Source organism: Caloenas nicobarica, chromosome 3 (assembly GCF_036013445.1).
Source record: "Caloenas nicobarica isolate bCalNic1 chromosome 3, bCalNic1.hap1, whole genome shotgun sequence".
Taxonomy (NCBI): Eukaryota; Metazoa; Chordata; class Aves; order Columbiformes; family Columbidae; genus Caloenas; species Caloenas nicobarica.
Genome location: NC_088247.1, coordinates 28,268,842 through 28,285,685, shown reverse-complemented (window position 1 = coordinate 28,285,685; position 16,844 = coordinate 28,268,842). Strand labels below are relative to the sequence as shown.

The following is a 16,844-nucleotide window of genomic DNA, read 5'->3' as shown; positions in this document are numbered from 1 at the left end:
AATCTTTAAGAGGCTAAAAATGCTCCTTTTTGGGTATATCTAACTGTGGGACAAGAATGCCCTGCAGGCTGCTCACAGTCCTCATTGCTGGGTGTGCTCCTAGCTGTGTCCTGACTCCATGTCAGGATAAGAACTGGGTGTATGTCACCCTCTGTTTGACCTGGCTTCTCTTGAAGGGGAACTCAGATATATGGGTAACAAAAGAGCTAAAATGATGGTGGAGTAAGTAGTCAAGTCTACACTATCTAGGCCAGATCAGTGCCGATCAGGTCGGAGTAGACTAAAGAGTCTCAACTGAGCCACTGAAATCAGTGAGGTGGAACCATTACTACCAGTGCTAAGCTGTGCACAACTGAATCTGGACACATTAGAATAAAAGTCATAATTGTCTAATTTAGCACAGGGTTTGAAAAGAAAAATCAAGACCAAAAAAATCTCCCTCTAAACCACCAAACTCAAAGAAACACTGGGTTGTGTTCAAAGCTTCCTTGAAAATGTGAGATAGAAATATATATTTAAATGAAAGTAGACATTCTTAAATTGTATACTTCATTGGGGCTACAAGAAAATGCAAAAATCATTATGGCACTTGTCATAATATTCTTGAGTGCTGTTCATAATATGTCTTTAAACTATTCCCCATGGGAATTCAGGAAAACATGACAATTGCTTGATACCATTGATTGTCTATAAGTGAATCAGAACTGTATTCTATTTCACTAATCCCTAAGAAAACAAAACAAAACAAAACAAACAACAACAGATTTTTGAGGTTAATTCTGGTTAAACTCATATAACTAGGCTTACAGTTTTACAGCTGTGATCGGTTTTCCCCTGTATTCTTGTGATTAGTTTAGATTTTGTGCTCCTAATTAGGAAAGAATTTGAAGACTATTTATGCCCAAGTGGAACTTAACATAGAATCACCTTTTGTTTTTCCCTTCCTCCTCTTAGACCACAGCTTATGAAGACTACAAGTGAAAGATTCTTGATGCATCTTTTTCATATAACCATTTTAAATAGTGAACTGTTTCAGTTGGGGTATAGTTACTAATGTCATCCCAATCATTTTCGTGAAAACCTGTAGATATCACTGAGTTCCCACTGTTGTGACAGAGATCACAGTGTAATGCTCTTGTATTGAAAGAATATAATCCAAAGGGAAGGGATCCTACGCCATCAATTCTATGCTAATAGAATTCAAAACCTGCCTGGCAGAAAAGCTAGACAGAAAACAACTTCAACTTAAAATATATCCTTTTTACCAAGGCAGAGATTAAATCTCATGCTCCCTCTGTCTAGAAGAGTCTCTCACTAGTGATATACAGAATAAAGCATATATTTCTTCCCTTTATCTGACCCAATGATTTTGTAGGCAGTTTACATCAAGTGGAACAATCTTAACAAAGAAAGATTAAGCATCTTTGTCACCTATTCCTTTAGCAACATCAGCTGTTGACCTGATTAGAATAGCATAGGATAGGATAGGATAGGATGGGATAGGATAGGATAGAGTTGAATAGAATAGAGTAGAATAGAATAGAATAGAATAGAATAGGACTATTTCAAGTGGAAGGGACCTACAATGACGATCTAGTCCAACTACCTGACCAGTTTGGGGCTGACCAAAAGTTAATTAATTAAGCATATTATTAAGGACATTGTTCAAATGCCTCTTAAACACTGACAGGCTTGGGGCACTGACCACGTCTCTAGGAAACCTGTTCCAGTGTTTGACTACCCTCTTGGTAAAGAAATATTTCCTAATGTCAAGTTCGAACCTCCCCTTATGGAGCTTTGAACCATTAAGCATTTGAACATGACTGTAAAGAGATTTGGTATAGAGTGTAGAATTGTATATTTAAATCCATTCAGGCACGAGTTGATTTGAAACTGTATCTACTGTACCCTAGATAAGTATACTTCATTAAGCAAATGAAAAGTGTATGTTCCTTTCTGTCTGAACAACACAAATAATCTACTAGGGAAAAGTGAAAAAGTACATATTAATAGAAGTAAACCAAAGTGCTCTATGTGTGCGAATAGCATAAAGGAGAATTTCTTTTCACAGTGGACAGATTTACTGAGGAGGTAAAAATAAAGGATACTGGAGTTATGGTCCAATAGCACAAACACATCAAAAGATTTAGGTTATTAGGCTAATAAAGTTGGGACCAAGTTTTAATCTGCAGAACTACAAAAGTTTAAAGTAAGCATAATCACCCAATATAGAACCCCTCTTTGTCTATAAAATTCTAAAAATTGTTCCAAAGATAATCCTAAAGATAATTTACTTTAGACTTGTTTTAAGATTCCAGATGTTACCTAAGAAAGATCCTAGAGTTAGCAGAGATAATTCTTTTTTTACAAGCAAATGCATAATGTGGAAAATTTTGTACTTTTTTGTTTGATTTCTTTGATTTTATGAATTTATGAGTACAAATTAAAGTAGCAGACAATTAATTTCTCCTTATTGATATCGTATATATATCGATATATGCTTTTTGGACAGGCAATTAGAAAATTCAGGACTGGAGAATGAATGGCATGAGTATTGTTAATAGTCTCAGATTACATAATACATTTCCTAATTTTCATATAGTATAAGTCATTGCTTTCAGTGATTTACATAGTTGTGTGCTACAAAACTGCTGCTGGTTCCTAAGCAAAAATACTTGAAAATTCATCTACCGGGCAGGATGAAATATTTGCACACTGCAAAGAGGTTGGATCACTCTGTTTCTGTTGGATTTGAAAGATGTTTCTCCTTTTACTACTGTATTGCCATGGAGCACTGTTCACCATAGTGTTAATGCATTTCAATCGCAGCTTGCAGTCTCCTGTTTAGTTTAACCTGGGAGAATTTAGAAGCTGTGTTGAGGCACATATAAACTCTCTTCCTAAGTCTAAGTGAAAGGCCAAGGCTGTTAAGCATAATTTTGCTCCTGTTTCTCCAGCAGGAAGGGGTAACCTTGGCAAAAATGAAAAGACTGAGGCATGATAGGCATCTTGCTGTGTTTACCTGGAGGGCATGGAAGAGTTGTGAACAAAAGCAAGGGCCGTAAGAGGCTGGAGGCCATAGAGACCATAAGAAGACAATAAATGTTTCTCATCCTTCTGCTTTCATGGGGTTCATAGGCAAAATGTGAAAAGGCTCCTGAAGACTGACTGGATATGGAAAAGAAAAAGCTGTGGAGGGTGGTGGCAAGAGATAACAAGAATTAAATCACGATGGATTGGTCATGGTCCATGCTGACACCTGATGGTAACCATCTAATCTTCCAGCACGGGTTCCTGGCCTTCCAAATTAACATGGTTCTGGAATAAATTATCAAGAATTTGCGCAGGATGCAAAGATTTGCAGTTACAGCACTTCAGCCTGTGACACTGCTGTCTTGATGAGTCAAGTAAGATCTGTTATATCTGCCAGGAATTTGCATGGTAAATTAATGTGAAAAATGCCAGCTGCTGCAGAAGACTGTGTTGGTGCTTCTGTTGTTCAGTTTCTGTTGTGCAGCTTCCTCCAGTTCACCTCAGAGAGTGCGTCATATCTAGACAGCATTACAGGGATAGCTGTAAAACTGGAATAACGGTACTAATGCTCGCATGGCGTATTTTACAGGGTTAAAAGAATTACCTGGATTTAAATTAATCCATATTAGTTGCTAATTATAGCCTGCAGGGCCAAGTGCAGCTGTAAGGTTCACTCGGAGGAGTGTCTTGTACCTCGCTTGCTGGACTCCCTCCCCAGACCTCGTCACGGGTTGTGCCTCAGCGTGGGGCAGGTGTGATGAGCTGCACGCAGAGTCACACTGTGAGGGAGCCTTCCCGTGTGATGCCGTGCTGGAACACGCATGGCAAACCACAGACACCATTTCCTAGCTTCAGTTCAGCCACTGCAGCCGCTGCCTTGTGGCAGCGTGTGACTGCCAGGAGAGTGAGCGTACATTGCCACCGTGGTGGTGAAGGAGGAGGAGGAAGGTGTATTGGGCAGAGCTAGGGGCACAGGAATTCTTGTTCTAGCCGTGGTCTTATTTTGGTTCCAATTTAATATTCTTCATTGCCTGTCTAAAGCCATAACATTATTCCATAATTTTTTTTTTTATTCTATTACAGTGACAGCTGTATGCAGGAGCAAGTAAAGTAGCATATGCTTTGCAAGTAAAAGCTGGCCTATGAGAAAAGACTTTCAGCGCAAGTCTATATTTAATATATGAAGAACAGACTGGCTTCCAGACTGGAAGAGAAATTATATTTTTGGAAGGGAATAAAAGCAAAAAAGAAAGCAATAGATAAAAGAAATAGAACAATTTCCAGTCACTTAGTAAGAGGGAGGAAGCAATAGAAAGGGTAAAAAATATTTAATTCCTCTTATTAGGAGCGATACAAACTCATAAGGAATTGACTGTTTGTTTAAGAGTATCACTCTGACTCATAGAATGACAGACTCTTCATGATCTCCTAATCACTAGTTCTTTATAATTTGAAAAGTAATTTTAAACTTTCAATACAGCAAATAGATCAGATGTGTTGTCAAGAGCAAAATAAAGAAAAAGATCTCTGCATTTTCTTTGCACATTTGATATATAAAAGACCAAGAACTGGCAAAATGTAATAAGGTCTGGCATTTGATTTTAATGCTGAAATTATGGAGAGCATATACTAAAGCATAATTTGAAGCACTAATAGTGCTACAGTTTCAAATAATCAACCTTTTTGACAACTGTAGTTATTATGAGTATAAAATAATTGTTTATTACCTATTGATAAGATTTCTCATACGTGCCATTGTCATAAAAATTAACTTCATTAACTTCTAATACATCTTGGGCCAATTTTTCAGTCCTATCCTTGTCTGTGAGTACCATTTGTACCTACCTTTTGTTACCTGCAAACAGAGGAGGGAGCAGCACTTTGTTGTGGCATGTACAGCTACCTAACTGGAGTATAAATCACTGGGCAAAAAATGGCTGATAGTGGATAAATGCAGTCATGCATAGTGAAAGTGTACTTGTGAGAATGCGGGAAGAGAAAACCATATGAAGAAATCTTCGAAGAGGACTTAGCAGAAAGATAGTTACAGTAATTGAGCAAGGATCGGTGCAAATCCAAGCTCCAGCAATTTTTCTATTTTTCTATTTTACTAATGGCAATATGGAATTTAACTAACTGAAGTGCTTGCAAATCTTGGTGCTGAATAAAATACCAGCTGATAAGAAATGACAAAGACACTTTGAGCAAGACAAACTACAGCATTATTTGATAATGATGGCAAGACTCAGGATTAGATGTAAAAGCAGAAATATATCCTGTTGGTGAAGGAACACATTAGGTTAGATTTTCCTGAAGGGATTTTGGTGTTCGAATTTCTCCCTCAGCTTTGTAATGCCAGCCTTTATGTATTAGTACAGAATTTTAGAGGTTTATGTTGGTGAGGAAGAGACAGTGAACACCTCCTTTTGCTGGCAATATAATTGCCAGCCTTGGAACTGGGGAGCTCAAAGACCTTTGTTCTCAAACACTCCTGAGATAAGTCTGTGCAAAATCCAACTTAGCTTGTATATCTACATAGTGCTATGTAGCGCAGATGTTAGTTGACACTAGCCAGTTGGCACCAGTTTGGAAATCTCAGTGTATTATAAGAATACTATAAGGCTTTATAATGCCTTTTATTTTTAAGGCTCCTGAAACTGGAGGAAACAATTTGTAATTTTAGCTGTTTTCTCTGTTAACCTTTAGTTACCTATTTTATCTGTCTTTAAGGAGAGAGCTACTTTTGAAGCCAGTCAGGGAGGGTAGGTATCTTTCAGCATGCCTGTCAGGATTAGAAATGGCAGTGGCTGTATCCCATAAAATTTGGGTGATTACAAGATGTGATCAAATTATTCTGAGAATTTTTCCAGCCCTATGAGCAGATTACAGGATGTAATCCTCCCTTCCTCCAACCTGGGAAGCATTAGGCACTATCCAAGACCCATCCCAGGTACACAATCTGTATCTTCTAAAGTTTCTTTTGAACAATTTAGGCATTTCAGGGAATCCACTGAAATTAACAGCTGAAGTTAACCTACACTAGCGGGGAGAAAAAAAGGTGGATTCCCTGAGGCCTGATTCTTTTCTACTTAAAAAAATGTTAATTCAGAGTATATAGAAATTTCCCCTTCTGGGAAAAGCAATCTGAATGAAAGGAGAGTACAAGCAGTCATAATTTTAACTTCTATTTTTTTGAAAACACTTGAAAAAAACCCCTGACATTGCTAGCTGGAATCAGAAGTAGTTCTGAGCCACAATGATGGTGAAATTGCATGTATGGAGGTTGCTGGCAACTTGCCAGCAGAACGCTCCCCTGAGCTGGCAGTTATTTGCTGCAGTAGCTGTCACTGTAGAAGCTGTATCTCTTTTTTAGCTGCTGAAGCACCAGTAGTGGGAGAATGAGCAGTTTGCAGTTTCCCATTACCACTTACTCATCAGAGACAGTGCATACAAAATATCTGTAGTTGAAGTATTAAGTGATTATTTTTGTGATGTTTTGTTTGTGTTATACTTCTGACGTGTCTAGGTTTTTAGATTAGTATTTGATAAACTGTGGTTGAAGCCCAGAATATTTAAATTAAATAATTATGCAAACTCATTATATCAGTTCTACATTCTAAAAGAAAGGGATCATTTTGTGTAAGTCTCTGCTTCTCCTCCAGAAAACAACCTTATGTAGTGTTCTTCTGGGGCTCCCCTTCCAGTGATGCTACGAAGAACACATAGCTATCAAAACATTAGACTACATGATACACACCCTTAAGAAACTGAGTTTACTAATAACAATGTTAAATATGATTTTGTAGGCAATGGAAGCTGGAAAAAAAATAGAAGAGTTACGCTAATGTTAAGATTGAAACCATCTCAAGGCTGATGAGATGAACTAAATTTTGCTACAGCTACCTTTAAGGATTAAAGACTGGGAAAGCTGCTTCTGTAAGCAAGTGGAAAAGGAGGAGGAGAGGAGAGATGGGACAAGCAGCTGAAAGAGGATGAGCCTTGGAGACAGGTCTGCTCCAGCCCCTCCATCTGTCAGTGGGATAGGGGGATGGTGCAGATGTTTCTTGCAGGTACATCCCCGATCAAACAGCAGTCATGCCTCCATACTTTCTATGGTGGCCAACACCAAAATCTTCTGCTCACCTTCATTTTCCAGGCCTATTAACTTTGTATCTTGATGCCGGAAGGTGTTGCCTCATTTAAATATGGCCATTCATTCTGAGTACAGATAAGTGTAGCTATAAAAGATTGCTGTACAATTATAAACTTTTCTGTACTTTATATCAATAGTTCACTCACCTGTAATAGAAAGGCCTTTCATGCAGGATTCAATGATAAATGTAAAATAAACACGGTGTCATTCTTTTTATCTTCCCTTCGCTCTGTTGGATACTAACAGAATACTTCTCCCTCTTAGGATACCTTCCTCTATGGAGCTTTTTTGGGGGAAAGACTGTGGAGAGGTTTGTTTTTATGAAGCAATACTCTCACACTCTTGTGAAAACAGTTTTCTGCAAAAGCCTACTGACAGAAAATGTCTTTTTGAATCTATATATAAAAACCAATTTCTTTACAAAACCCTGGATATTCCTCATGAAGATATAGTAGATTTAGCTTGATTTATCTTATTTGTTAAAGATGGGAAGGTGAAGAATATTACTGAACTAGCTGCTCTTTGCAGTATGCCATGTAATGTGGCAGATGTGGAACAGGCTTCCATCAGTTTCTGGCTTCTCTGACCAGCACAGCTCTACTGAAACCAGCAGCCTCTCTCAGGCACGTGTTGGCAGAGAATCCTCTCCCTTTCCTATTTCACTCTGTCCAGAAAACAAAACTAAACAAATCAACACTGTTTTTAGGAGGAACTAATAGGCAATAGGCACTTGAAATGGAAATAGCTGATCCTTTCAGTGCTAATGGAAATATTATTCATTACTAATGGTTCTTGCCAGGCTAGTGCCTCAAAAACTACACTCTTCAAGGCACAAGTTGTTCTTTCTTGTCTTTATGTTCTGTTTTGCAGAACAGAGTAGAACAGAATACAAAGTATGGTAGAGATGTTTTGCTCTTGCAAAAATATAATGGAGTTCATTAAAAAGATTTATAAATGAGTCAAAATAATTTAGGCTGAATGACGTCTGTGGTAGTCATCAGGTTTGATATGCCACTTAAATCAGGGCCAACTTTGAAGTTTTTGTCAGGTTACTCAGGGCCTTGTACAGTCAAGTCCTGAATACCTCTGAGGATGGAGATCCCACAGCCTTTCTGGGCAACCTGTGACAGTGTTTGACCATCCTTGTTGTGAAGAATATTTTTCTTGCTCTCAAGAATGAGATTTTTAACCTGAAGTGTATTTTTTTGTTTGTTTTCAAACTATGAACCATAGCTGTTCAGGCTTGCATTCAAAATAGAAAAAGGTGGAGAGTCAGAAGAGCTGTTTCTGTCTGGCCTCTGCTTCAGGTCTGAGTAGTTATGCTCAGAAGTGTTCCTCTTTTGCACAACTCATCACAAAATAGACTGAGAAGCAACTCTGCCATGGCAAAGTATAGGTCTATGACACCTGTATGTTGCTTAGAAAAAGGATCTGTGCAATTTTGCTGACTCGCATGATGACAGTCTGAGAGGAACTTTATTTTTAAAAAGTACTCTGCAAGCAAAATGCTGACTTCCATCATATCGGTCTTGCAGGAGCCCAGTCCTATGGAGTGCACTGTGTTTTGGTTTTTCTAATATCTGCTTGACAAAAAGTCAGGTCTTGTAAGTAAGCCAATTTCTTGAATATTAATAAATTTCCAGTTGTTTCCTGCTCTGCTCTGTGACAAGTGGGGTGGTTCAGAACAGGAGCGGTTACAGAAATTGGGCAGACAGTTTCACAAGGTTAGGAGTTGTGGTCTTTCAGTGCCTTCAAGATGAAGAAGGATTTTCAGAATCACAGTTTGGGACTTGGACACCTGTATTGGTATGTTTCACTGGAGATGCCTAAGGTTTTTGTTAACTAGAGCTCCTAACCCATAGTTATTATTTCAATGAGGTTATTTTAATAAACTTTTTTTAAAAAAAAATTTTTAAAGTGTAAAAAATTGCCAAACCTGCATTTTCACAGGGTTAAATGCTAATCTTAACATCATGTTTACTTGTGTTTATTAGGCAATCAATTGTGAGGAAGGGTTGCTGTCAGCACACTTGATATGGTCATCCTGTAATGTTATGTCAGCTAAAGGAATCTGAGCGAATGTAATGTCAGTTAAACACAGTTCTTTGAATTCACATTAAACCTGATAAATAAAAAGTATAAGAAAGAAAATCTAATATTTGAAATATTTTTAGAGATCTAATACAAAAAAGACCCCTCTCCCCAATTTTAATACAACCAGATCTACCAATATTAATTAGCAACATATAAAGCACCCAGAATAACAGGCTAGTACTGCATGTTGTTCTTGCATTGTACTGTCCCTTTCAAATCCCTGTCCATGTGCCTCGATAACATACTGTTGTTATAATGCCCAATATAGGTTTTACCTCTAAGGAGACTAACAATAGCTTCTGTTCCAGAACAGAAATGGCTTGTTACAGGACAAAAGCCTTTTGTGGACAGAAAAGTAGAGCAAAACAGTTTTACACTCAGTTGTCTTTGTTTCCAGGCAGGCAGCAGCTAATAATGTGCATTTGTCAGTTTACTACTTTAACACTGTTCCAGAAAATGGTGCTCTTGGCCACGACACATTGGGGTTGCTCTTTATGGTTCATCATCTGCATGGCTTTCTGGGAAAAGAACTTTACAACAATTCTGGTTTAACTAACCTTTATTGTACCTGTGCCTATAAATACGGGGTGTCTTTCTGCTAGATTTTTACTAAGCCATTTCTAATGGTGACCTGAACTAGAATGAAGTGGACATGAACAAAAAGGAAGATCTTACTCAGCAGGTAAGAGACTGACTGGGAATGATTTCTGAGCAGATATGCTAATATGAAATACTTTTTGCATGTGTTTCAAGATTCCAAGTGAGCGAATATTTCATTGTGGATTATGTGCAAGGCTCTTTGTGCTTGCTTGTTGACCATGGTCTAGTTCTGAAGGAAATGCAGGTCAAAGAAAGGCTTCTTGTTTAAGCTGAAAAAAACCTAATTGCTTTAGGAAGCAACTGTTACACATTTTACTTCCTATCTCTTTAATTTATAACTTTATCGAAAGTAACGGAAACAGAGATCTAAAATCTGATCTCATTAATATTTGTGGGAAAACCGTTTGGCTTTGGCTTCATTAACGTAAATGAAAGCCCTACAATTTGTGGACCAGAGTCTGACCTGGATTTGAAAGTGACAGTCCTGAGTCAGGCTACTGATTTGAGTGGGGCTGCTCGGTTTCTATATGAGTGCATTTTAAAACAGATTCTGGTCCTGAATTTGTAATATATACTTTAAATAAAGTTAAAAAAAAAAAAAAAGTGCCTGCTATTTTGAGTAGTGTCCAGAAGATCTCATTGTGACAACACTAAATTAAAATGTTTCATTAAAAATATTGAGAAATATGTAATGTGGCTTGGAAGTAAGAGTGCAGGTAGACTTCTTGAGGCTGCTAGACATTTTTATCAAAGTGAACAAATGGATACTTTATGTGCTGGAAATGCACCTACTCTGAGTCACTGCCTGCCTCCTAGACCATCTTTGTGTATGAAATGAGTCATAGAAACTGGACATAAAAGTCTTGTAGATCATTAAGTCCTTTCCCTTGCAAATGTCTTCCTGAGGATTAGTCAAGTGTTAAATGGATCCTGCTTTTAGATCTCATTTACACCACTGCAAATTGGACATGGCACCACCAGTGCACTTTTGTTGTCTCAGGATCAGCTTCTTCATTTTGACACTCCATCTTACTTCAGGGATTTTTTTTACATGGTGTAGGTTGCATAGTCCAAGGGAAACTATTTGCAAACAACCTTGCCACACTGACAACTATGCTGCTTTGAGGCAGCAAGAGAATCAAAGACCCTGAGAAGCTCATCTAATTATTGCGTGTATAGTATGAAGGCTTTGGATGGGACTAGCAGATAAAGGGAGATGTCAGATGTGAAAAGTAGCACAATACTGTGATGTAAACTCATTCCATTCATTTCAATATGAAGGACATTCACAGTCTTGAGTATACTTAAAAGTTTCGGAGAAGGAAGGAGACTTTGCTTTTGCTTCTAACATTACCACACAACTTACTGTGACCTATGGCAAGTCTGTACTTCAGCTTCTCTAACTACAAAATAATTACATGTACCTAATATTTATGCCACTTGCAGGTCCTTCCCTGGGAGGTTTTTGTAGCAGTAAATCACTCTCAAAGAATCACTTCATCAAACAAGGTCACTGAGGGAGAAATTAGTCACAGCGATATCTTGACAATGTGCTGCGATCTCTATGTCTCCAGTTTACAAGCCACTAGTGCCTGTTTATCACAGCACACATGGCTTCAGCACTGCACACAGGAGCCAAAACCCCTCTCTGTGCCTGGACCTGCTCCCTGGAAATGTCTGTGTTGTTCTTCACATGACTCCAGATTCCCTCCTGGTACAAATCTGTGTAGCTCCAGTGACTCCAGTGAAGCTGCATTAATTCTCCGCAGTAGATAACTTGTTCCTGAGTCCTTTGCTCTTTCGCTGCCCAGTTACTGGGGGAGCAGCTTGGCAAGGCTTTCCATCTGTCAGAGGAAGGGGCAGGGAAAGCACTTGGACACGGGCATACCTGCTTTATGGGTACTATTGTGTAGAGGTCTTAAGCAGCATCTCCTCTTGACTTGGCTTCTAGTTTTTGAAATTTGTTACTACAGAAAAAGATTAATTAAACTTGACTGTACTGACCTGAGGGAGCTGTAAAGGGTAACCTGGTAATGGCCAGAGTGGGTTAGAAAAAGTTCCGCAACATTTACAGTTTCATAGCAATTTAAATGATTTGAAAAACTGTGTTATTTTTGAAATAAAACTGGAAAAAAGTTCAAACAATGTGAATAATGTCACATGTCAGCATCACTTGAACAATATTTTCAGATTTTTTTAGTTTGGAAACATTTTGTTTCAGTTTTTCAACATTGTTTTATATGATAGCAAAAAAAAAAAAAAGTCAAACCTAAATGAAGCAGTTTAAATTTTCTGAAATAAAAAACTCAGCCAGCAAAACTTTACATATTTTTGACTTTTCTGTTTTAGCTTCTCATGTTTTTCTAATTCTCAGATTTTGACATTTTGATGTTCTTCACAAAATTAGTCTTTCAGTATTGAAAAAATTATAGCAACAACTTGGGAAATTCATCACAATTTGACCTCTTACCTATAAAGGCTAAAATTGGTTAATGATCTGAAACAAAAGAGAAAATGAGAATGTGACTGAGACTTCAGTGCATTTTGCTGAGTGTTTGTATCATTTTTTTCTGGGTAGCCTGTAGCAGGAACATTGAGTTATCTTGTTGATTAGATATATAAAAGCTCCTACTACTGTTGCTCCTTGCCTCTTTCACCTTTTTCTATGATAGACATCCTTCTGCAACTATTCATCCACAGTTACTCAGAGCTTCTTTTAAATGAACTCACTTTTTCCTTTTTTTTTTTTCCTTTCAAATGCTATACTGTGAGTTTCTTTTTCTCATTTCCCCCTCTCTTTTTGTCAATACATTTTTGAGAGAGGTTTATAAACCCCAATAGCATTTGCAGTCTTGCCTGAGGCCATGACACAAACACAAAGTAGAAGAAAAATAGAAGGTCCCCACTGCAGTCTCTGAATTTGCCTCATAGAACATTACAGATATATTTTCAGTCACCTCTAAAATTATTTTAAGGAAAAAGTTCAAGAATTGCCTTGGATTTTCACCTGTGTTTCACACACCAGAAATCTCAGCACTTATTATTCCTCCCAAAGGCAACACTTTACATTTCCAAAGCCTCTCAGATTGCAAATTGACAGATTTACGGATGAACTGCCTTATCTCAGTCTTGTATTTCATTATATAGTTAATGTTCTACTTCAGAGCTTGTATAAAGCCTAAAAGCGAACACACACTGATTAAGAAAAAATGCTTTAGATGCTTGTTTTCTGTGTTATCACAAGATATAAAATGTCTACTGGTTGCAGAAGCCTGATGGTATGGCACAAGTGGCATGTAATTGGGTTAAATAGAGCAAGCAATTTCATCTGCACAGTGCTGAAATGCTTGCTTGCTGATACTGTCCTCTATTCTTTCCTCTTCCTACCTGCACAGTGCTCTAATATACTGGTGTAATGCACGGGTATAGCCCTTGTGTTCTGTTAAAAGTCACGGATATCCAGACTCTTGTGTACCCAGAGTGACACAAGAGGCATCTAGTGAAGACAAGCAAAGCTGTTATTCATATGAGGTGAGATTATCCATAATGAGAAATGAAGTCTGATCCACCCTGACTCTTCCTGCCTATTGTAGGGCTTGCACAGGTTCACCTCTACTGCAACGGTACCATTGCCAAGGGGTTCGGTGTACCAGCACGAGATGCAGCGCTGGGATAAGAGGTCCTGATGGAAATAAGAACCTGGAGGAATACCAACGCCTATAAATGGCAATTAACATCAGATACATCTTTAGAAAGGAAAATCTAAATCTCAGATTTGTTGCATAATGTGGTCCACAGTGTTTATATTTTGGGCCTAGTCCTTCTGGCAAGAATATTTGAGTGACCTCCCAAGTGTTCACTTGCTAAGAAACAGAAACAAATTTTGAAACTTTCAAAAACCTCTGACTTTGGGTGCCAGCAAATACTTGAAAACAAGCAAACAAAAAATGAATGATTCTGAAATAAATGTTGGTTAAAAGAACTTTCAGGTAGTTTTAGTATCCCCTGTTCCTGTTGCCACACAGCAACAAAAATGTAGGAACATTCAGCAATTAAATAAAAAATAATCAGAACTTTTGCCACATTAATGCTATGACTGCTCTGCTTTCCTTTCAGCACAGCAGGACACATGATTCCATGAAATTAAGTCATGATCTGTATCCAGCTCACTTCCACTGTAACTCTTTCAAGCTGCTATTTTTCTTAATCATCCCTATCTTCTGTAGAACAAAAACTTGCTAAAAATAAACAGTTAAACAGATAATTCATAAGTCATGTTTCCTGGGTGCTCTCCTTTCTGTGCCTTGATACTAGACCCTTTCAGATGTCAGACACCACATAAACTGCTAGACAAGTAAGACTGTGTCATAACTCATGCATATGACTGTCTTTGATATGAAGGGATGCTGTATTTGTACCTTCCAACAAATCTTGCCCTGTTAAATTCACTGCAGAAAATACTGTGAATGATTTCTAAACCTACGTCCATAAATGTCTGAGTTTATTTAGAAATGAAGAGTCATTCTCATGCACAAAGTCACAGTGTGCCTTGTGCTGGGGAACTAAACTAATGCATAGGTTGTTCTCTGTATGAATGTCAGAGTTTTGTTTATTTGAAGGCAAAAATGGTGACTGTTCTGTTTAAGAGCAATGAGTGTCAGCTTTTCTTTCAGGTCTGTGATCAAAATGCAGTACCATAGCCACAATTTCTTTGTGGAAAATAAACCCTTTGCAGACTATTGTAGAAACATTAGTTATTAGAGTTCTGTTGTAAACGAATGTTTCCATTAACAAATTTAGAAGTGGTCAATCCTTATCCTGCTCATCTCTATTCAGAAGGAATTTGTTTTGGTAAGGATTATGATGTAGGGATGGTACCTTGTGCTCATGAGACCATTTAGAACAGGCAGTTTTGTGACGTTTTGCTTTTGATACACGGATTACTTTTTGTCTGCCTTCAGTATACAAGTGTTATAAAAAAGGATGTGGTAATTTTTCCTTCAGCTATTTTATTGAACATTTTTCAGAGATCTACAACAGGGACAACAGTCAAAAACTGAGTCTAACATTAACATTTTCAAAGGTTATCTTTGACCACAGAGAGTGAGAATACATTATAACGCAGAAATGCAGATTGTGTTATGTTTATGTTACTGGTTTCAAGTTATTCAAAGGAAACAAAAGAATACTGAAAATTTCATGGAGTGGAAATCAGGAGATTTTAATGATGGCAACCTCTGCAACAAAAGATATTTAAGTAAATATTTTTCATAAATTCATTAAAAATTACAATCTTTTTATGACTATAGCATTGATAGCTGGAACTCTTCACTCCTTTGTCTCAAAAAAAATTATACATCTAGAAATTTAATTTAATGCCTCTTTTATTTCAAATTATTTGTGTTTTTCCATTTGGAAGACACTATTTCCTCCACCCCTACTATTTCTCCTCCAGCTTTGTTCACTTTCTTGTAGTACTAAAGGAGGTGTTAAATTTCTCCATTATATTTCTGTATCATAAGCAGTTTTTGACTGCTTCATTATTCGAGAAAGTTCCTTCGTTACATTTATACCCCGTAATGATGCAGAGCTGTGGGAATTAGGCCTCTTCCACATGGATGAATGTGTAGAGGTATCAGCAACACACTCAGAATTATTTTATGGGGTATTATGGGAATGAACCAGAGCCTTTTAATGAAGAAATTGATTGATTAATAACCGAGTGCTAAATCTGGGATAAGCAAGGATTTCTGTTGTGAGTGAGCCAGTAACTGTGTTTGATTGCTAGTGGGCATCCCAAGCATGTTCCTGTCAAGATATGTACATGGCATTTACAGGCACAGAGTGGCTTTTCCTGCCTATAAAGGTGGTGATCAGCTGCCTTTCATGCCAGCTGCGATGCTCCAGTGAGCTCCCAAAGTAGCTGTGAATACAGCATGTTGTAGAAATTTAGAGCAAGCAGGACAGAAAAAGGAAATATTTCTGTGAGCTCTGTGTTAGGAGAGAAGTCATAAACCTTTTTTGGCTAGATAACGATGGAAAATAGCATAATGGCAAAACAGCATAATGAGAAAATAGGGAGGAATAACATAGAAAAAGGGAGGTGGAATGGCCTTAATGGAGGCCATGTGACGGTTTCCTTCCATGTGCACATCAGACACTTCTGCCTTTTCTTCTACGTGCTTTGGTCTGCCAACAGGAATCTATTTTGCTTTATCTAGACTGTCACTCACTTTGCTTTTGTGCAGATCTCTACTTCTGGAAGTTCAGAAATTGGAAAGACTGCAGATTATTCCGTTGTGGAAAAGGAAAAGAATGGACTCATTCAGAGGATATCTCTTGATATGTGTTTATAGAGGTATTCATTGCTGCCCAATCCAAGCAAACCAAGGACTGCTGGTTAAGCTACTGAGTCTAAAATAAATACTTGAGTAGGTACTCATAAGCAATATAACAGTTTGTGATTGGCTATGGAGTGATTTATATCTTGGTGAAACCACATTATGGAGTCTTTCTTAGGAGATTTCAATCCCTACCTTGAGAGTCTGTGAAATAATTGGTCACTCACAATATTAAAATCTCTGCTATTTTTAAATTTGAATCTATCTGGTTTTGATTTCCTGTCCTTTTCCCTGTCACCTCACATTAATCACACTCGTGGTAGGATCAGGATACTTAGGAGGGAGGATGATCCGAACACTTCTTGATATTACCTGGGATAATGCAAGCAGATTGATTTTCATAGCTCCTTTTTGCACCTTTTCCACATGTTTGCATCCATTTTAAAATCTGCTCCCAGCGCTACAATATAAATTATATCAATGCCATATATAAATGTAAAAATCTTCTTGTTCTTTCCTGTTTACACATCCAAATAAGGGTTTGTCCTTTGACCACTGCCCTAGAAGTTCAGCTATTTGGCCAAACTGGAGCCTGAAATTCATTTGAAAGCTGTTTATTTTCT

At 37.7% G+C, this 16,844-nt stretch overlaps 1 protein-coding gene across 2 annotated transcripts in view; it reads left to right on the top strand.

Annotated features, from left to right (window-relative positions):
* The window catches only part of LGSN (lengsin, lens protein with glutamine synthetase domain), a 64,024-nt gene that overhangs the window by 33,180 nt on the left and 14,000 nt on the right, over window positions 1-16,844 (top strand). The window contains exon 1 of one of the 2 annotated variants that reach the window (XM_065632782.1): window positions 9,933-9,962. The exons of the other annotated variant lie outside the window; for it this stretch is intronic. Within the exon in view, the coding sequence (XP_065488854.1) occupies window positions 9,933-9,962 (30 nt within the window). Of the gene's footprint in view, window positions 1-9,932; window positions 9,963-16,844 lie in introns of those variants that run through there. 2 annotated transcript variants of the gene reach the window in all.